The 22,220-nt window shown below is 35.9% G+C and overlaps 1 protein-coding gene across 10 annotated transcripts in view; it reads left to right on the top strand.

Annotated features, from left to right (window-relative positions):
- The window catches only part of DMD (dystrophin), a 1,208,820-nt gene that overhangs the window by 273,799 nt on the left and 912,801 nt on the right, over nucleotides 1-22,220 (top strand). For all 10 annotated transcript variants that reach the window (XM_026858158.1, XM_026858211.1, XM_026858140.1 and 7 more), the window contains exons 3-6: nucleotides 8,744-8,836; nucleotides 9,831-9,908; nucleotides 12,972-13,064; nucleotides 19,643-19,815. In XM_026858158.1, coding sequence (XP_026713959.1) covers nucleotides 8,744-8,836; nucleotides 9,831-9,908; nucleotides 12,972-13,064; nucleotides 19,643-19,815 — 437 coding nt within the window. The remainder of the gene's footprint in view (nucleotides 1-8,743; nucleotides 8,837-9,830; nucleotides 9,909-12,971; nucleotides 13,065-19,642; nucleotides 19,816-22,220) is intronic.

The raw sequence follows: 22,220 nt of genomic DNA, 5'->3' as shown, positions 1-22,220 counted from the left end.
ATATACTGCAAAATAAGCAATGCTGCAGTGACATTAGCTGGCTAGATTAAACTGGTAGAAAAAGATAGCCTCCAGATTTATTTTGTGTATCCCTGTAAGCTTTGTATTGTTTAAAAGAAAAGCAGCAGATGCCAACATTGTACATCCACTGCTTACCAAATAGAAACTTTGTGTATTAATTACTAGGCAGATTAGCAAAGATGGATTTAGTGAGCATCGGCTTGATATTTTTTAAACCAGTCAGTTTTTGTGTCAGGTTTGACAGTTTTCTAACCACTTTTTTTTTTTTTTTTTTTATGGCTGAAGCTTTTCCAAACACATCTTCAGTTTTTTAATACTATCATGCTATTACAATTAATATCTGCTCTTAATCTACTTTCATTCTTGTGGAAAATATAATACACTGAATCTGGAAAAAAAAAATCTGGTTAGCGATGTGATTCATTTTAAAATCTCATTTTCAAATGGCATTAATAGATAAGATAGAATGTCTAATTAAAATGAATTCACATAGTATTGAATAAACCTCATAAGGAAATTTTATATGAAAATAGGATAGATAATAACTATTTCACTTTAAAATGCCATATGTCTAATTAATAAATAATGGTTTCCCTTTGCTTTCAGAGCAGAGAAAATAATTTGACTTCATGAATTCCAAGGTTCCTAAGGAGCATTACAGCATAACTTTAGGAAGTTCTGTTATGCATGATGAAACTTCCAATATTTTAATTATCACGTAATTAATCTTACAGTAGAATTCAACAATGGAAAGGTAAATTAGAAGAAATTCTCTACAAAGAAAATATTTTTGCGTATTGAGTCTCAGAAGGACTTATGCACTGGCTTCAGAAGAGTACAATAAAGTGTACTGCGGAGATAATATAGATTATCTGTAGAGCCTATACAATAATTGGAGACTGTGGTGAGACTGCTCTTCACTCATTATTAGCTCTGCTACTTCTTTGACATCAGACCTTTCTGTACCTCTGTGCTTCTTGGGTAAGCACTAAATGAGGTTAAACCAAAGATGAACTATCAATTACTATGACAAATTTAATTTCCTTATTCTTTGAGTTACATTTAATTTAGAGACAAATTTCTGAGAGCTAGGAAAACCAGTGATCATGATGCTAACATAATTGTGTCAGTCAATACATCTGTATTTCTGTTCTGGATGCGTACAGGCCCTGCAGTGAGATTTTTCTGATTTATTTTAAAATGTAAATAACAAGGTATTCTTCAGAAACTTAGAAGTATCCTTCTCTGTAGTGACACTAGAAAAGTAGAGTGACTCCTTGTGCTGAGGGAAAAATATTCTTTTTGAAGAACTGAAAAGAAGTGCCAGGGGGATCTGGTGTCATTACATGAACAGTAAGTTCTGGATATGAAACCAGCTCCTTATCTGGGAGTGTATGTCATATTCCACAAACATGAACTGCTTTCATACAATCAGTAAGACCTGCCCCTAGATCCCTCTTTAAGCGTAGAGTTGGGTATTCTGTGCCTGCTGTGGACATTGTGATAGCTACCTTGTTGAAAAGCATTGTAATATTTGGTTTGTTGCCTGTGAGAAGAGTGTAACATCTTTAGATAAGGGTTTTACACCTTCCTCTCCGTTCATTGGTAGTAGTAGTAGTTTTTAAAATACTGGCATTCATCAGTTACTCTTCTGTTGCAATGCTTTGAAAACTGAAGTTAAACTACAAAAAAAAAAAAAAAAAAAAAAAAAAAAAAGGTGTCTACCACAAAGGCTTTGAAAGAGATTTGAGCTCTGACCATAGAAAAGCAAACACTGCATGAGTGTTTGACTTCTGGCTGGCTGGTGTAGAGTTTCACCTCCAGCAGTATGGATACCTCCTGGTTCTAAGAGGAGAAAAAAAATGAAGAGAGAAAGGATGGCTTGTGTGGCTCAAGTAACTGCTCAGTGCTTCCCATGAGTCTGTAAAGCTATGACCTAATTAAACGATGCCTTGTGCATCTTTCTTCCCTCATGACTGGGACAATATTTTTTGCTGCTGCAGTAATAGTCCAGCATGAATGAAAGAAAATGTCAGTCGCTTTCATGGAACTTCCCAGCAGAACTGAACAAATTGTAACGAGGATGTCGGGGAGAGAAATTCGACCTTTAATATATTTAGCAGAGCAAGAGTAAGTATTAATAATCCCTCTTTTATTAAAACTGACTTGAAAGATTTGTTGAGATTAGCTGAATGGCTTTTCTTTATTGTTTCACAGAGTGAGGCATCAAATATTTTGACTGCAAGAAAAGGCTGATTCTTTGAAGTTTTAGTAAGGGTAAAATCTGTAAGCCAACCAAGTTTTTATTTCTTTCTTACTGACATGTATTCAGCAACATTTACAGATTTACAAACTGAACTTGAGACAAATATTTGAAAAAGTTATGTGAAGACTTATGGCTTATGGCCTTCTACCTTTCTAGGTAATATCTTTCTTTTCATTGTTTTAGTAATCAGTCAGCTGCCTGAGGTCCCAGCCAAACTGCAGATCACCACTGTCTCTTTGTTCCACAGCCCAACGTGCTGGAGGTACAGCTGGACTGCCCTACAGCTCCCTTCCAGGCTCTGCAGTCCAGGTTTCCTGCCCCTCCTGGAGGCACAGGTCTTGTCCCAACCTAAGGTCTCAGTTATTTACCCGTCTCAGGAGTCCAAAGGACTTCTGTGTCCATTAGTTCGATTGTAAGCTGATTTTTCCTATTTACACCTAATTTAACCTTAAATCTTCTGTCTAGTGTCATTCCTAACCTTGAATTCTCTGTCTTTACAGTGACTTTTCTCTTTTAATTTGTTCTGTCTTTCTCCATCTGTCGATAGTTTCAGTTGCTAGATTTCCCTGATAATAATAAGCCAATAATACTGTAAAATGCATAAGAAATAGCATCCAACTTGTCTTACTGTATTAATGTTCTTACAGTCTAGTCTGCCCTCAAATGAAAAGTGTAATCTAAACATACTTGTCTGCAAAGGAAAATGAAAAGTCTGAGATCCCTTCCTCAGCCAAGTTTTTTACACTTTGTGATTTCTCTGAAAAAAATGAGAACAAGTATCTATCATATGGCATTTTTATAAAACAAACAAACAAAAATGCATGTTTAAGAACATCAAATAATAGCTGTGTTACAGTCTTCTGTTGTCATGTATTTTACTGGAGTGGTTATTATGGACTCATTGCTTGAAATGTTGATTATTTATGAATCTCAGGAAATAGAAGTACATTTTTGCCCTTTATGCCTATGGGAGAAAATGTAAGTTATGATTTGTTTTTCATTTTCTTCCCCTTCTTTCCTTTCCTGTCCCTTCTCAGCTCCTCCCCCCTCCTATTTTCTTTCCCTTTGCTCTGTTTCCCTTAGTATAGGATTTGCCTATGCTAATTTATTCTGTCAGAATCACAGAATCATTCAGGTTGGAAAAGACCCTTGGGATCATCGAGTCCAACCATCAGCCCTACTTTACAAAGTTCTCCCCTACACCATATCCCCCAACATCTCATCCAAACGACCCTTAAACACATCCAGGGATGGTGACTCCACCACCTCCCTGGGCAGCCTATTCCACTGGCTGACCACTTTTTCTGTGAATTTTTTTTTCCTAATGTCCAGTCTGAACCTCCCCTGTTGCAGTTTAAAGCCATTCCCTCTTGTTCTATCACTAATTACTTGTGAGAAGAGACCAGCACCAACCTCTCTGCAATGTCCTTTCAGGTAGCTGTAGAGAGTGATGAAGTCTGCCCTCAGCCTTCTCTTCCTCAGACTGAACAGTCCCATCTCCTTCAATCGCTCCTCATAGAATCTGTTCTCCAGGCCCTTCACCAGCCTCATTGCCCTCCTCTGCACTCGCTCCAGCACCTCGATATCTCTCTCGTATTGAGGTGCCCAAAACTGGACACAATACTCCAGGTGTGGCCTCACCAGTGCAGAGTACAGGGGGACTATCACCCCTCTACTTCTGCTGGTCACACTATTTCTAATACAAGCCAGGATGCCGTTGGCTTTCTTGGCCACCTGGGCACACTGCTGGCTCATGTTCAGCTGCTTGTCAGTTAGAACCCCCAGATCCTTCTCTCCAGGCAGCTCTCCAGCCACAGCTCCCCAAGCCTGTAGCCATGCATGGGGTTGTGGTGGCCCAAGTGCAGGACCTGGCACTTGGCATTTTTGAAGCTCATCCCATTGACGTTGGCCCGCTGATCCAACCTATCCAAGTCCCTCTGTAGTGCCTCCTTATCCTCATGCAGAGCGACACTCCCGCTTAACTTGGTGTCATCTGCAAACTTACTGATAATCCACTCTATGTCCTTGTCAAGATCATCAATCAGATATTAAACAGAAGTGGTCCCAACACCAAGCCCTGAGGATCACCACTTGTGACTGGCCGCCAGCTGGATTTAGCTCCATTGACCACCTCTCTCTGGGATGGTCCATCCAGCCAGTGTTTGACCCAGCAGACCATTCGCTCATCCAGGCCATGAACAGCCAGTTTTTCTGTGATAATTCTATGGGGAACTGTGTAGAATGCTTTTTGAAAATCCAGGTAGACAAAATCCACAGCTTTTCCCTTGTCCAATAGTTGGGTCATTTTGTCATAGAAGGAGATCATGTTTGTCAGGCAGGACCTGCCTTTCATAAACCCATACTGACTGTGCCTGATCCCCTGGTTGTCCATTATGTGTCTGCTAACAGTTTTATGGTAATCGTAATTTTTTGATCTTTGACTCATAATTTTTGAGCACTGGGCAATACAAGAGGCAACATTCACGAATGGATGTCTTTGAACCTTCTCTGGACAAGATATTTTTAGTTCTTTGGTGTTCATCTCTGTATCACATTCACTATTACTGGCTTGTGTGTCGCTCTGAACAGAGAGCTTTTAATGGAATACTGGCTTTTCATCTAATACTCCCCATACTATTAACTTCTTCCGTAATGTATCTGATGAATGAGCTGATTAAATAATTTGTTTGATAAAATTTATTTGATAAATTTACATGGAAAAAGGTCTCATATAGAGTCTTTGGAAAGAAGAAAACAGAAATGACAATGAAAATAGACAGTAGTTAGATGGACAATGCAAATAGACAGCAGTGAGATTAATAGGATGGAGCTTGATATTTTAAGATTTCTAAATATATTCGCACAAAAAAAATTGCAACTACTTTTATCTATCAACACTTATTTTTAGTCTATTTCCTGATTTTCTCCTTTTCCATCTGCTTTTGTCTTTTTAGATAACATTCTTTGGTATAAGATTGGTTCCATTGCTATCTGAGTTTGGAAAATAACTAATACATTTTAGATATTAGTTCAGTCTATTTAATATTGACAGCATTCTAGAATATGTACATATTCCATATGTATATAGAATATTCTAAGTATGCTCGACTCCCTTATAACACCTGTGGGAAGACTCAAGGGCAAGTTCCCATGTTTTCTTGAGATGTTAATTGTACATTACCCCATAATTCTAAAAATAAGGCTTCTGTAGTTTACCATGGTAGTGTAAGAGGGTTTTTTTTACCTTAGAAATATATTTTGTGAATTCATTTCCTCAGTCCTTATTTAAGTTGGGGGTTTAGTTTCATTCATGATAAAACAGGGATCACATCTTCCCTTCTGTATCACATTTTTTTAAATTTTCTTTTAACACAAATTTATTGGATTTCCTTCTGGTCCCTTTATGTTATGTAAAGATCAGCAGTTGCAGCCAACAGCCATATCAAGAAAATTTTCTATGATTTGACCTTTATTTAACATGAAGAGAGTACGTTAAAATAATACATAAAACTGCTGTATACTTAAACCTCTAGAGTCTTTCTAGTCATGAAGATTCTAACAAATTCCTTAGATTTTTGTTAGTCCTACCTCTATAATGTGATTTCTGTTTCTTTCTTTTTTCTTTATTTTTTTTATTTTAGTTTTACAGTTATTATACAGTTATATACAATCAGCACAGGAGATTCTTCTGAACATTTGCATTTCTCTGTAGGGAAAGGGTGGTGACTATAGGTCACAACCTAAAGAAAAGTTTTAAACAAGTTTATTTCCACAAGAATTTATAATAAAGACTAGGCACTTGTTTTGGCCAGCCGTTGACTAGCCATGCTTGTTTTTTCATTGATTTCAAAGCTTTGTACAACTTACCAGACACTTTTCAATGACAATGAATTTATTTGATGCATCTTTGAAGCCTTTGTTTCTTACTTACTGTAGCATCAATGCAGTGAGGACATTCAGTCTATTTGAGAAAGAAGACTTAATTACCCTGTTGCCAGAAAAATAGCAACCTTCACGTTAAGAGTGATTTGTGTGTCAGAAGCGTACGGTGTCTTAAAGTATATTTAGTTACTGATTAATAGAAGATACACTTCCGAGACCCTGAAAAATCAACAGTAACTTTTGTTTTAAGGTTTACTTGTAATACATTTGTAACTATATGTCCTGCTGGAGATGCTATGTCTTTATTTTCTTTCTGAAAGCCTTATCAAAAAGCACCCCCATATTATTTTTTCAAGCAGAATTTTTAGCTGTCCTAGATGTATTTCAACCTAAACTTTATGAATATCTTAAATGCGGCAAAAAGGAAGACAGACTCACAGGCAGTTATGAAGGCTATTTCTATTTTTCCCTTATGATACAAAGCAATATAATTATATTCTATTATCAAAATGTCATTCTGCTCATATTCCCAGAGTGATTCAGTAACATTATGGGCACAACTTTTTCATAGTATTACAGAAGGGCCTATTAATCACTTCAACTTTCTAAAGAATGTTAAAGTGTTCCCTTAGAAGTGCATAGGTTTTTTGCTTCCCCTCTGCAAAAAATTACTTTTGCAAGATTAGGGAACAAAATAAAGTCTCTCTGATTTAGTCATATGTTTTAATTTTAAATGCGTGCTGTATAGAGCAACTTCAACTTCAGGAATACCGTGCATGACTTAACTTGCATAATGGCACATGATTTTTCATGCCATAATTTAAAACATTTTATCAAAACTATTTCTCATACTAAATGCAAGGCAGGAAATAGAGTTGCTGAGTATGATTAGTTAAACAGATCATTCAGGAGGTAGAGCAGTGTGATGTTTTCAGATATTTAAGGTAGTCAAGTGGCAGCACATGTGTTAACTAGAAATAAGCTTACCTGAAATGGTTTGTGCAGGTTGTGAAAACCAGCTAGAAAACAGGAATTCTCACTGCTGTAGAAAATTGTTGATGTTTTGGATTTGTTTGCTCCATTAAAAATAAACAAGACCTCAGGTAAAAATTAAGGGATTGAAAGGAGCTCTTGCCTCAGAAGAGCAGTCAGAGAGAAAGAAAGAGGGAAAGTCATGCTAGAGTAGCCAATAGCACGAAAGTTTGTGCTGTACATATAAATACTTATTGATTGAGGGAAAAATTAGTCTAGCACAGGAAACTGTCCTTAATTCTCTCATCTGTTTAGAAAACCTTCCAAAGGAACTGATATTTTCTGACAAAGTACATTTTTCATAAAATTTCCAGTTAGTTCTAATGAGTGTTGCAGTGAGCACCAGAACAGCACTGTTGACAGGAAAGCAAATGTTTTCTATGCAATATGGATTCCCAATTCTACATTGCTCTGTGATAAAAAGGGAAGATATGCAATGTAGGGTCAGCATGGTGTCAGTTCTAGCAAATTAAAATACAGATGCTTCCTCTCAAACCAATCAAAGCATCTGTGAAACTTCAGAATAGAATTAATGTGGACATATGAATCTACTTGACACTGCATGAAATAATCACTGGTTTTTATTATGTTTCTCAATAGTCCTCATACATGCAAAAATATGTCAAAATTTATAGGTGCACGTAAAAGTTGCAACGTGAGTAAACTATACAAAATTATATATATTGTTAAAATTTAATGCATTAGTCGAAGCATCGGATCAGAAACTTTAATTTTAGAAAATCATCTTTTACCATCGTCACACTGGGGAATATCCCAAATATTTCCTTTCATCTGTCATGTGTATTGTCTTTTTATGTGAATTGTCTTTTTAGCCACTTATGGTAATGAGGCCCTGATTCAGTACAATTCCAAGTATGTCCTGTTAACATAGCTATGTTTCTTAGATCCTCACTAGAATAATCCTGAGTCTTGTCTCTGTGTAATTCCAAATTTGTTTCTGCCACATGAAAGAGTGCCTACTAAGCACTTAAACAATATCTCTTTCTGGGTGTTTGTGTTTTGTTTTGGGTTTATTTTGTATATATTTGGCAAATTACTTTTCCTATTTTTCTCCTGAATTGCACTTTAGTTACCAAGTCCAGTTTGTATTCTAGCTTCATTAGTATTTAGTTCTGGCTTAATTATTTGAATTAATAGTATATGTACAAATTATAAAATATTGGATCTGCAGCAGTTTCTCACAAATGATGTCAGTAGTGTAATTTCAGGAGGGAATAAAGGATGTACATTGCTTAGCATAAGAAAAATACTTGAAAAAAGGTAGGAACCAATATCTCTTATGCAACAGAGCCTTGTTAAAAACAGATGTGTGAGACAATCCTATTAGTTTAGTTGTAAGATATTTTCCTTCTTTGATTTGTGTCATACCTTTTGTATTTATTAATTAGCACAGTATATTTACAGAGGTGTAATATACCATTTTGCAAGACAGTGGCTTTTACAGCTTTCTGGTCTTGTTTTAGCAATTTTTTCCTTCCTTTTTTGGTGTTTGAACTAACTAAAGCCATTGTTTCATTTCAGTTTGGGAGACGTTACATTGAAGATCTTTTTAACGATTTTCGAGATGGACGAAGACTTCTGGAGCTCCTGGAATGCCTTACAGGCCAAAAACTTGTACGTGTATATTAACACATTTACTGTTTATTGAAGTCTCGATGTGATAATTGTAGTAGGTGGTGTTCATTCATTTCTGCCATTGATGATGGCCAGTGGGAACTACTTTTTGGGGATCTGAATATTTTAGACTTTCATTTGAAATTGAGGAAACATTGTGACTGAGAGCTATATTAGACAGTAACCTTTTGGTAAGCACATAGTTGAAATGGAAATGTTCTATTTCTTTGTATGCAGTTATTAAGGAAGTGTGGCAAAGAAAAACAAGACTGAGTTCATTTAAATATTTATATTTTAGCTGGAATGCAGAAATTATTTATCACTAGATGTTTGTGCTAAATAAAAAAATAGGATTTAATATGTAGAGTTAGAATATTTTGCTAATAGATTTCATACATACAGCCTGTGTATTAGATGTTGTACATGTCTGAAAAGAGAGAACAACTTGCTTTTATTGACCTGGAAATTCTAAAGCAACATGTCACACACACTTTTGAATATCCTCTCTTGTTTTCCTGCTTGGACTTTGTGAGCTTGGGATATTTCTCTGAAACTTTCTTGTAAAAGAATAGTGAAGCAGGCTGGGAGTTTGAGAATCAAAATCCAGAGAGAATATATTTGTGAAGAAATATTGAACAAACTGGTGTTTATCTGTTGGTTTGTCATAGTAATATTCCTAAATTGTGCCATAGAAAAGAAGACTAGTCATAATTAAAACAGTCTGGAATTATTTGATTTTTGTATAAGTTTCAATTATTCATTCAGTAAAAAATGTAAAGGTATCAAATGACCTTCCAACTGGGGATCCAGTTTATTTCACAGTTTATTTCATATTGGGAAGCTGCATATGCACAATGTATGGTAATATTCTCACTGTGGTTATCACAAACTTTTGAAATATAAAACTATAAGTGTAATATAAGATTTGAGTTACATATGGTGTATTCTAGTTTCTGATTTTGGGCAGTCAATTTTTTTTTAATTTTCTTTGTAGGCAAAAGAAAAGGGCTCCACGAGAGTTCATGCTCTGAACAATGTAAACAAAGCACTGCAGGTTTTGCGGAGAAATAATGTAAGTAATCAGCCAGACAGGGTCAGAACATCCTATAGATAGCATACTTAATGCTTTGTAAGTGTTGGATCAAACTGTGGTCTATAGCATAGAATTACTGGAGTCAAGGCAGTTTTATCAATGTGACTTGGGTACTTTGTCATTCAGCACAGAATGGAATGTATTTCAGAGTTAGAAATCCTCTGCCAGCAAATGTTTGAATAATATAACAGGTGGTATCTGAAGACAGGTCAACATGCACAATTTTATGGTAATGCATGGTGTTTAAAATACATTTTAAAAGGTTAATTAAAAGAAGTCATCCATAGCTGGTTAGGTGTTACCTATCAAAATGTCTACTCACAAGCTCCAACAATTATGAAGTCTGAAAAACTGAGGCTTTTCTTCAATGAAAATTTACCAAAAAGTTTTCTTGTATGTCTGTTCCTTATGGTTCATAACATTAAGGAAATGAATTGTATCAAAACCACTTTCCATTCTACTTTGTCAAGATCGACTTTTCAAGCCAGTATCCTGTGCATCAATTTTGAGTAAATATTCTCATAGTATCTTCCCTATGCAAGCATTCTAATGGAGCCATAACTTTAACAGACATTTTCAGTGGCCAACTAATTATATCATATCTTCTCCTCAAGAATAAATTCAAATAAACTATAACATTCACTTAAACTTAACAGTAAGATGTGATGGAACAGTGATAATTTATTCTGTGCCACATATTATATTGGATTTCTTGATAGCTGCAGCAGGTCACCAAACATGCTTGAGTTCATCTGCTGAATAATGTTATCGATTTTAGAAATCTAAGGTAATGCTTATCCATCTGAAGATTTGTGCATAAATGAAAGTGACCTTATAAGACTGGCATAAAGACCTCCAGCATGATTTTTCTTTTTATAAATGGCATTTCATGTAAATAGCAGCAAAGCTTTTAGTTCTTCAAAATCTGCAATATTTGATGTTGTTGAAAAAAATTAGCAATACATAATTTCACAGTATACAAGAAGGTTTCAATTGCATACCTGGAATATTGTTACAAATTTTGGTAGTAAATGATTTTAAAAGTATTTATTTACTACATATCAGCTAAATCCATTAATATGCTCTTCATTCAGTTTCCAGAACAGAACAATAGTCCATTTCAAATATTGAAAGAAAACAGAGTGTATTCCAATTGAAGAATATAGAAGAAAAAACATTTTTTTTAGATAGCAAAGCGGTCATTTGGTGACCATCATGTTCATATAATGAAAACCTTATAAGCTATACACGATATAAAACTTAGGATATTGTGTATATATACTATATCAAATTTGTATAAAGCCAAAAGTAGTATAAACTATATAATATATAACATTATATTATATATGTTATATGTAAGTTAATATATAATATTGTATTATATATATATTATATATTATATAAAATTAGTATAAAGCCTCTGAAATAGTTTCCTCACCCTTCAAAATCATCTCAAGATTGATTTCTATGGGACTTCAAGAATTCAAAATCAATGGTTCTAAAGCTTTAAATAGCCTGTGACTACTCTAGATTTTTCTACTCGTACGTGCCATTCTTGCTCTGAAGTTCTGCAGTCATCTGTGTGGTAACAGATTGAAAAATTGTGCTCCTCTCAGTCAGTCCATTTTACAGTTTTATTTTTTTGATGTGGAAAGGTGGTAGTGTTGGGATAGAGGGTTGCCTCAATATAGCCTCAGGCAACACTAAGACAAACTGGGAAATATTCCTCTGTTTCAGTAAAACAGTGTAGGGTCTGTGAATTCAGGTATCCATTTCCAAAAAGATGGAGAATTTGGCCTGTAGAACATGTAGCTGATACCCTAATAAGCTTTGTACTGGGTCACTTCCTATGTGGATTCCATTTGAAATTTAGGATAGAAAGTCTAAGTTCCACTTGGGAATATTCCAAGACACTTGGTTAGAATGATTTGTCAGTCTCATGTGCTGTTAGTACAAAATGATGTATTCTTAAAGAAAGGAGTTCTTGGGGAGTTTTAGAGTTGTTGACAAAATACCTACTTCATATGTGATTAGTAAAAATGACCTATGCATAGGCATATTGAAATAAAAATGAAAAAAAAAAAATAATTAGAAAGAGGCTTGTAAAAAGTGTGCAAAACTTTGAATCATTCTACAGATGTAACTTCAAATAGCTTCAGAAGTGCAGAGATACTCGGACGGTAGTCTGTGGAGGAATGGGATACTTTGCCATCTAAGTATCAGATCTGACAATGAAAAACTGCATCTATGAAATGTGAGGATGCAAGTTTTAGTCATAGTTTCCATCCAAAAGTGCAGGTCTTAGCTTGTATTGGTTTGCACTCACATCCCTGAATTTGGCCTATGGGTGAGGGTGAAGGATCATTTCGCATGTGGAGGAAAGAATATTCCAGGGTGGTAAATGCTGATGCATTATGTAGTTGTAAACACGTAATATAATTATGGAAAACAAAATTACTGAACAAACTAATGGGGAAAAGACTTGCTTAGATCACAGTTGTTGGTTTCTCTGTATTTCAGAACATATCCTGCCTTGCCTTACACACTGTGGAATTTAATTGAGGCAAAATAAATTCTATCTTAATCTAAATATGTAAAACAATATCTTGGGTTTGTAGGTTCTTACAGTGTCTAGATGTATGTGTAGCTTTTAGCAAATTATATTGTGTATGGTAGTATGGAGCATAATACAGGAATTTTTCTGTGTCCCCCATCAGTTTTGAGATTTGTAATTGTAGAGGCTTAATATAAGATTTTTGAGTCATTATTAACTATTACTTCTATGTTTTCACAACATGCTATAACTGGAATAATTGGAACTCTAGATCACTGCTTGATTTTTGCCAGCACATTAATTGTGCCATTTATAAAACATGAGTTGGATGTTTACTAAACAACAGAAAACAAATGAGATTTACCCTTGCCCACCCCTCCTTGTTCCTCACCACAGAGAAAGTTTAACAACAAATTTATGAAAATAACACCAACCTCTTACACTTGCTATTAATATTCTACAATTTTTTTTTTATTATTTTTTAATAGGTTGATTTGGTAAATATTGGGAGCTCAGACATTGTGGATGGAAATCATAAACTGACCCTTGGTTTGATCTGGAATATAATCCTCCACTGGCAGGTGAGTGGTACTGCTTCTTACTTACCACAAAGTACCATTATTCCACTGATGGTTTTTTTCCACTATTATCCAGCTACAACCTACAAAGTAAACACAGACTTGCAAACAGTGTCCTAAATCACTAAGACAGTCTGTTTACATGTTATCTAGGATATTAAGAATTTTTAGAAGATATAATAGGTTTTAGAGCATTAGCAGTAGCTCTTTTGACTCTAATTTCACAGTCAGATGTTGTATGAGAATATATAATACAATTATTTTAAGAAAAATGAATAGACAAAGCCAGTGTTGATCTATAGTTTTCATAGTAATTTTTCTTGTTACTGTCTTAAAAAGAGGGACTTTTATATTTTAATGAAATAATCACATTTGTTGCTTTTCACTGCTGAACCATCCTGCTAAGAACTAGTTTTAGAACACTAAAAAGCTGCCACTCCGACAATTTATTGAAGCAGATGTGGCTCATTTGGCTTCCTTTCTCTTTAGAGAGAACGGGGAGATTATGATACAGATCTCGTAAAAACTAGAATGGTAAATGAGGACACTTAAGTAAACAAATTGAGACTGCAATAAAATAAAAATTAAAAAAGAATTAGCATCTCTATGTCTTGAGTCTGTGTGTTTCTATGAATCTGGTCTAAGACTCTGTCCATTTGTGTTGACTCTATTCCCCAAGCAATAATCTACAAGCTTTTCATTGCGTTACAAGCAAAGATGGTGGGAAACAAAGCCTTAAAGACTCTATATTAAAACCTGAACATTTCTATAATTGAAGTAAGGAACCTTTTATTTTTTTTTTTTCTAATTTTACAGGACATGTAATGAAAGCAACAGAAAAAAGCTGCAAATAGTTAAATCACTTCTTCCTTTATCTCCTATTCCAATATTCCTAGTTTAATTGCATAATGTTGTTCTAAATTACTAGGAGCAGATGGAATATGAAACTTAGCTGTGCAGCTTTTACCAATAATCCTTGAATCACTGTGTTTTAATTTGTATGAATTATGAACTGAGATGACTTTTCATGGTCAAATTCATATTTTGATTTGTTCATGTTTTGTCCTGAAGCAGTGTTAAACATGTATTACCTGTGTACTTAATTTTTCTTTCAGCTTTTCCCACCATTCCTCTTAACGCATATTTACACACACACTGAGTGTAACACACACGTTCCATGGTATAGTCTGGTGAAGTATGTGGCAGCAGACATGTGCTCTTAGAGTACCACTTGCTTGCAGTACGTAGGTGATTCATTTCAAGCTTCATTTTGAGCCTAGTGATAACTGTGACAGCAGCTGTAACGGAACCCATGACTTCAGCAGAACTACCCATGTGTGAAAAGTCCAGGGATCATATTTACAAAGCAGTGATTAAAGGTGTGACACTTTCTCAGCATAGTCATAGTGATTCAGTCCTTGTTTAGTCTGTGCTTTGAGTTCTGTGTTTCAGTTTGTTCTATTCATAGATTGCTGAAAGGAAGTGACCTGCATGTTCTGGACTTCTCTTTTTATTCAAAATTTTGTAAATAAATTTCTAATCTGGCTAGAATTCAATTTCAGTTTATTTTCTAAAGAGTAACTATAGCTTGGTTGGCAAGAAAAGACATTATTATATAATAACCCTGTTTCTGTTGCATAATGATGAATAATTAAAAAAATAATATAAAGCCAGATTTGTACTCGGGCTTTTCTCTTTTTAAACAAAACTCAGGAGATACTGGTTTGCTGCTTATTTCCCTCAAAGGACTGGAACATTTCAAAGTGAGTTTGCTTATTTACAGGTCCGTGGAGAAAATCTTTGTTCTTTTCCAGATTTTCTTTCAAGTTTTGAAGTGAATTGCATGATCTAGAATATGTTGATGATTGTTCTGCCCTGTTTATAGGTTGGTGCTGTCTTACATATTGACCATTTCTGGTGAAACAAGTTTCTTTATTAAAGGGTGCTTCTTCCTGTTGGTACCATTTTGTCTATCACAGATTCTTCTTGTCACTAAGCAGCTAGAAGCACAACAAGCTGTTGTTAAAGATTAAATTACGGACTCAGGGCAACCAACTGTAATCTGTCAGTTGCCTACAGTTGGGTAAAGCATCTCATTAGCTATGCTAAATTATCAAGACTACTATAATTATTTGTAGTCTGTGGGAGGTCTGATAAAATAAACACTACTACCCAGGATAGTTGATTTAGTGTATGCTACTGTTGCAGTTAGTGTTTGATGGTGCAATCCTGCTTTTGCAAATCCTTTCATTTTCTGATTTCAAGAAATTGCAGTCCTGAGAAGAGTCACTTAGAGGAAGTCTGTCTGCCTGCATGTTAAAAAAAAAAAAACAAAACACAACAGATGTGAGTTGTGTAGACAGTTAGTTGCAGATGAACAGGCAAGAAGCTTTTTCCAGTTTCACATCCTGCAGTCAGGACTACATTAGGACAGAACTGTACTTACACATGACAAGACTGCCTCTTACAAAAATGTCAATTGCTTTGTGTAAAATGTAAAGAAAAAAGAGATGGTAGAAGAAACGTGCATGAAGGGAATAATGAGGCAGTACCAGTCTGAGTGGATATCAACAGTCTCACTGAGGAGAGGCAGTGGTAGAGGCATTGCAGTAGACAAGATTTGACTATTCTTGTCACTCTCATTTTTGTTCAGTAGAAATCTTGTGGCTTTCCATATCCCCTGTGATGACTGTGTCCTTTCTTATCTAGCCTGTTTTTTCAGATTATTATTAAAAGTTTCACTGAAATTGAACCATCATTCTGACTTGAGCACCTGCTGACAAAGCTCTTTATGGTACTTAATCTATCAGAATTTCTATTTCCTTGGAGCTGCTGACCTCTTTATCACAGTTCTGTGATCCCAGCCTCATTGCAGCATTTACATTTAAGCAAAAACAAAACCAAGCCATTAATTTCTGAACTGTTACGTTTGACAAAGACTCTTAAGAGTGGAAAAATATTCTATATTGCAGTGTGCATGTTGTGTTGCCCTTTCCCCCCTTCTATTCAAAACTGAATCTTTTCTTATTGCTGGAGCAAAGGTTCATTCCCCAGGAAGAGCAGGTACTTGTGTTCTCCAAAAGTCAGTTTCCTACACCTTAAAGCTCTGTTTCCTGTGAGGATATGCTGCATTAAAAATGAGAGGTAACAAAGAAATAACTATCAGAGGTCAACTCGTCATTTCACAGCAAGAGGCAGAGCCTACTAGACACTTTGAAATGGCTGTGTAGTTTTTGAGCTTGGATGCTAAGGGAGCTTATCCATCCAAAAGGTCTTCAGGCTGATGTGAACACGTCTGTACATACTACTGTTTCTGAACAGTAAATCTTAACCAAGAAGCCTTCAAAAAGCTTCTTTCTAACCTCGGTGTCAGCCAGCACTTTTCTGCTCAAATGCTGATCTTGCTTCAGGGCCCAGCCATCCTGCAGGCAGTGTGGTGCTGTGCCTGCAGTGGCATGGCATGGCACAGCACGGTATGGTTCTGCGTAGTGCTGCCGAGGTGCCAGGTGTGGTGGGAGGGATCGCAATGCCCCTCTGGGCAATTGGAAGAACAAGGTTGTAGATATGGAGTTTTCCACCAGTTCTCACTGAATAGGAAGTGATCTCAGCTTTCAGGATGAGATCAGGCCCTTTTACTTTGTTACTTTAAATGCCAGCATTCTCTAGGAGACACCAAAAAAACATATTTAAGTCTTCACTGCTGCAGAGAAATGCAGGAAAATTAGAGTAAACCTGTATTGATTGACAGCAAGTTAAATGCAACAAGACGAGTTTCAAACTATTTTGTATTCATTTACTCAAAAGTAGAAATAAATGCTGCTTTTGGCTTTGTCTCTTTAAATCAAAAGGAAAACTATCATCTGGATTCTTTTGAATAATTGCCTTCCTGACAGCCGTTTTTAAAACTGGGTTTGCCTAATTTCCTTTGGTCATACTTACTGCTCCTGTTATGTTAATGTCAACACAAACACTTGATCTTTTCTACATGTTACAAACTTCTATATTTCTAAATCTTGTATTTCTGCATTCATTCAGCTATCCTTTTATACAAATGTGTGTTGTATTTTTCAAATGTTTCAGTTTACTTATTCATGTAAATCTGCATTTGTAAATATAAGCACATGATAAAAATCTAGAATGAACAATTAAATCCTGGCGTGTATAATTCTCCATTACCATAACTTCAATATTTTCTAGTCTTTCATATCGCTTAATTTTGGTGAAATACATGCTAATCTCAAAAGTTTTCTTCTTTTTAGCACCTGGGTTCATGAAAAACAAAAATTTATATTTTGATAGTAGTGAAGAGTTATTACCTGGAAATACAGGAGTCAAATCTCTTCTTGTTGAATTATGAAATCTGCTTTGGCAGCTCTCAATAATCATAGAACCATAGAATGGGTTTGGTTGGAAAGGACCTTAAAGATCATCTAGTTCCAACACCCTGCCATGGGCAGGGACACCTCCCACTAGATCAGGTTGCTCAAAGCCCCGTCCAACCTGGCCTTGAACATAACCTGGCCCCCTGGAAGGGAGAGGGCATTCACCACTTCTCTGGGCAACCTGTCCCAGTGTCTCACCCCTCTCACAGCAAAGAATTTCTTCCTTACGTCTAATCTAAATCTACCCTCTTTCATTTTAAAACTGTTCCCCCTCATCCTATCACTGCACTCCCTGTTAAAGAGTCCCTCCCCATATTTTCTGTAGGTTACCTTTATAGTGATAAGGTGTCCCCAGAGCCTTCTCCAGGACAACCCCAACTCTCTCAGCCTGCCCTCACAGGGGATGTGCTCCAGCCTCCTGATTATTTTCATGGCCTCCTCTGGACCTGCTCAAGCAGGTCCATGTCCTTATGTTGGGGACCCCAGATCTGTATACAGGTGGAGAGTGAAGAAGGAGAATCATCTTGCTTGACCTACTGGCCACACTTCTCTTGATGCAGCTCAGAATATGGTTGGCCGGCTCATACTCAGTTTTCCATCCACCATACTAAAAATATTAACGAGAAACTCAAAATACCCAGTCAGAAAAACTAAAGAGTATATGAAGCAAAACTAAAGAGTATATTTAATAATTTTCTTAAACTCTTTACTATCTGTCTCCTGATGTAGAAATGGAGGCAACTATAAAATGATGCTATTCTTTTCTGACAGAATTTTATATTCTTTTTCATTACAAATGCAAATTAGAATCTTAGACTAAAGTCAGGAATGTCTCCCAAGAAATTTAGAGGAACACTTTCTCCTCCCTTCTCAGAAATTAACAACATATGAAGTTAACTTTATACCTCTCTCAAAAGGAAAATTTGAGGCACTGATACTCTTGGAGTAGTATGCATCTGAGATGTAAAAACAAGATGTTCTTTCAGTAATTCATGTCTTCACTTATTCAAATGATTGAATTAATGACTGTGAAACTAGCAAACTACTTGCCAGACTGAACAATAAAATGGTGTCTGTTTTCTTTCTGCAGTATTTTAGTAATTTGTTTTGTTTTGATTATTCTTTGAGATTATATCTTCTGCATGTTATTTTATGGTTTTTACAATTTCAAAGTGGTCTATCCTTTATCATAAAGTAGCTTCTGCACTGAAAGTTGTTAGACTAATACTGGCAGCAGAGCAATTCAAGTGGTGAATTACAATGAGATTACTCCATAACTGAATAAGGAACAATAAGCAACTTTTATGGTTGAGTTATATCTTAGGGAGTATTTTAAAAGAACTGCTAATTTTTACAAGATATATGGTGGAAGCAATTATTTTAAAGGGATTACTTTACAGGAAAATAAGTTTTAGACTTCTTAATAGAAGTTTGGGGTGCTGTTTCACTAGTAAAGGAGTTGCTAAGAAATATATAATTGACTGCATTATGTCAAACTCCAGGCTAATATATTTAGAAGTCCTCAGGATTAATGGCTTTTCATAAAATAGTAACTGCAGGTTGTTGAGCTTTCTCTAATGAAAGAGGAATATTAACTAATCATTAAAAACCATTTTAAAGTGAAACATACACAATACTCTTTTAATGCATGCAGTGAAATTCACTGTTCATCCAAGTGTATGTATGCAAATATAGTTTGCACATTTAAGTCAAAAATATTATCTGCTCTGCACTGAGCACCTTTATTTTGCCTTGTTACTTATTTCAACTCTGTCAATGAAAGAAGAATGTTTTTCATTATTTTATCAGCTTTTGCTATAATGTATCATATTAAGGGTATATTTCCAGAGCAAAGAAAACCACAAGGAGAGGTTCTTAGTTTGAATGAACTCTGTTCCCATCAGTGATGCAAACAAATGTGTCTTCTCTGTTCGCACATGGAATGCTTCATATGGCACAGGGATGCATGTACTGAATGCATCAGCAGTGGTGACTAACAATCAGTATCAGTTGTCTTTATGCATTCAGACTTGTACTGCTATCATTACATTCTAACACCAAGTATGTTCTATAATTACTTAAGAGGTTATTCCTTAAGGCTTAAATCTAAGCACCTGAAGGATTTTTTTGTGTCCAAAAAAAAGGTCAGATTTAATCAGTAAGTTAAATCTTTGATAAAATTTCTGTCTCTTATTGCAGGTCAAAGATGTAATGAAAAACATCATGGCTGGACTGCAGCAGACAAACAGTGAAAAGATTCTTCTGAGCTGGGTCCGCCAATCAACTCGTAATTATCCACAGGTCAATGTTATCAATTTCACCAGTAGCTGGTCTGATGGATTGGCTTTCAATGCACTCCTCCACAGTCACAGGTAGGAAAACTAACTTTTCAGTGAGCTTGTAACAGATGGCTGTAACATGGCTTGAAGATGGTGAATCTATTATGTGAGGGGTTTAGCTGCTTCTTTTGTGGGTGCTTCAGCATTCTTTTAAATGTCTGCCTGTTTGTTTTGACCTGGGTGCTGTCTCTGTTGTCAGTCTGAATCCTCTTGAAAGAGGGCGTCTGAACTTTTCACAGCACAACCAAATAGGCTCAGTTCAGATCCATTTCTGGAATCTCAGTGTATATACCAAGTAGATAGTCTGAAGGAGTACAGGCATGGGAACTTTTGAGACGAGCAAAGAGTAGATCCAAAACTAAGCCTTTGAGGTTGTTCTAGTGGGAGGAGATTTTCCTGTGGGAACTTAGAGGAAAATGTAAGCATCTGTTGAAAGCCTCTGACAGTTGCTGGAATGAAAGTATGGATTTGCCTCTAAAGAACACAGCTGGAGAAGACAGCCTTTATTTTCAAACCTTTCTTGTTGTTCCCCTAGCTGATTTGAGTTTTCACTCTCTCTCAGAAGTTGTCTCATTCTAGTCTATGCTGTATAAAACTCTACCTGTAGAGATTCAAAGTTCTCTGGTGATTCTATATACTTGGGTTAAGGATGTGTGCAAGCCAATCTATCCTAAAGGTCTAGTTCTTGCCACTACTAGTATTAAAGCAGTACTTATTGTTCCAATGTGGTGATCCTTCTGATCTCTCTTCTACTTCTATACTTCCTTCCTAAAGGGGCCTGTCCTCCAAGGTGGCTGACTGCTCCAAATTATCAGTGCGTTGAGTTTTTGGACAGCTAAATGGGTTCTGCTTAGTAAGAGACGAGGGATTTACAAGATATTAATACAAGTCAGGCCATTTGGTTTTAGTTGCATTAAAGGCATAAAATAAAGCAAAATACCTCTAACAGTATAGTCTGAGACAATATATGCCTTCCAGCTTAAGCAGTGAAGAGTTGCAGGTATTTCTTTCCAAAATTTTCACTGGCTCATGTAATAGTTTCTCAATAAACCTCTGATTAATTCTACTGCTGTTGTAGTCTGAAGACTAACACAGACATCCATTTAGAGTGGCTATGCCTTACACTACCATCCCAGGCACAGTAGGCAATTCTTGCTGTGAATCCATTTTTTCACCTTGTATATGACTGGGAGCCTTGAGTAGATCTGACAGAACTAGGGTCCAGGAATTTTCATTACAAGTGTTGTTTGCTTGTAATGTTAGGAACGAGGTATTATCTTAAAGGAGAATTTATTATACTTTTAAAGGGCTTTGTGAATGTCTTTCACCTGCATTCAGTGTTTATGACATTAACACCTGGCTTTTCCACCATCCTGCTGTAACTCTGCCATTGATATGCTCACAACTTCTTTGTGTTGATACAAGTGTTTATGCAGGTATTGAGAGAACTGTGTTTGGGGAGCTAAATAAGAAAAGAACTAAAATATAGTGACTAAGTCACTACCTTTTCATAACTACTTTATTCACTTAAACTACTTTTTTTTTTTTTTTTTCTTTTTTCCCCTGATGATGATAATTTCTCATTTTAATTTGCTTTGTCTCTCATTTCATAAGTGGTTTCATTCTGATGGACCTGAATATAAGAATGCAATTATTCTGTAGAAATCAATAAATCTGTTTCTTTCTAAAGATCTGATTCCATACTTGTAGATGATTTAAAAAAAAAAAAAACCAAAAAAAAAGCGCTTTGTGTGGGATACTATTCTGTCTGCATTACCTTCACTGAAGCTATGTTGCAGTGTGGGAGCTTACACATAATTTCTGTAGGCATGAATACCTTTTTGTTTTCCTAAAACTTTTTCTATACACAGCCTTACTAAGTGAGAAAGTGCTGTTTTTAACTCAAACACCAGGTTACTTAAATCACACAAGAACTCTATGATGCAGAAAGGACTGATTCCTACTATTTTCAGTGGCACAGTTCTGCCTCTGTTGCATTGGATACAGGTGGGAAATTAAAAATAGATACACCTCAGAGGGAAAATACTTCACCTCAAAAATGCCAAAATATAGTTATGCTGAGATTATATTGGATAACTAATTATTACTGTAGACTCAAAGGCTAAAACCAGTAGTACTCTATGCCATTGTAACTACCTTGATTTAATTTTCAGCAAATCAATGCAGGTCTTTTCACCTAGACACAGTATCAGACTGCCTGTTTCCTGACTAGGGTATCTGATACTCAGGTATTCAGAATGCATGCTCTGCAGGACCATATAATATCACACAGTGTCTGAAATCAGTAACTGGGAATTCCTTTTTGTCCCTTTCTGTAAGAAGAGCTCCGAAAGTCTGAACAGAGGCTCTTATTCAGGACCAGTCCCTAGTTGGGGAAGTCAGTTGCCTGCCTAAGCCACATTGGGATTGCCTAAGCA

The sequence above is a fragment of the Athene cunicularia genome, assembly GCF_003259725.1.
Source record: "Athene cunicularia isolate RWA chromosome 1 unlocalized genomic scaffold, athCun1 chr1_part1, whole genome shotgun sequence".
NCBI lineage: Eukaryota > Metazoa > Chordata > Aves > Strigiformes > Strigidae > Athene > Athene cunicularia.
This window is presented reverse-complemented; position numbering and strand designations above follow the sequence as displayed.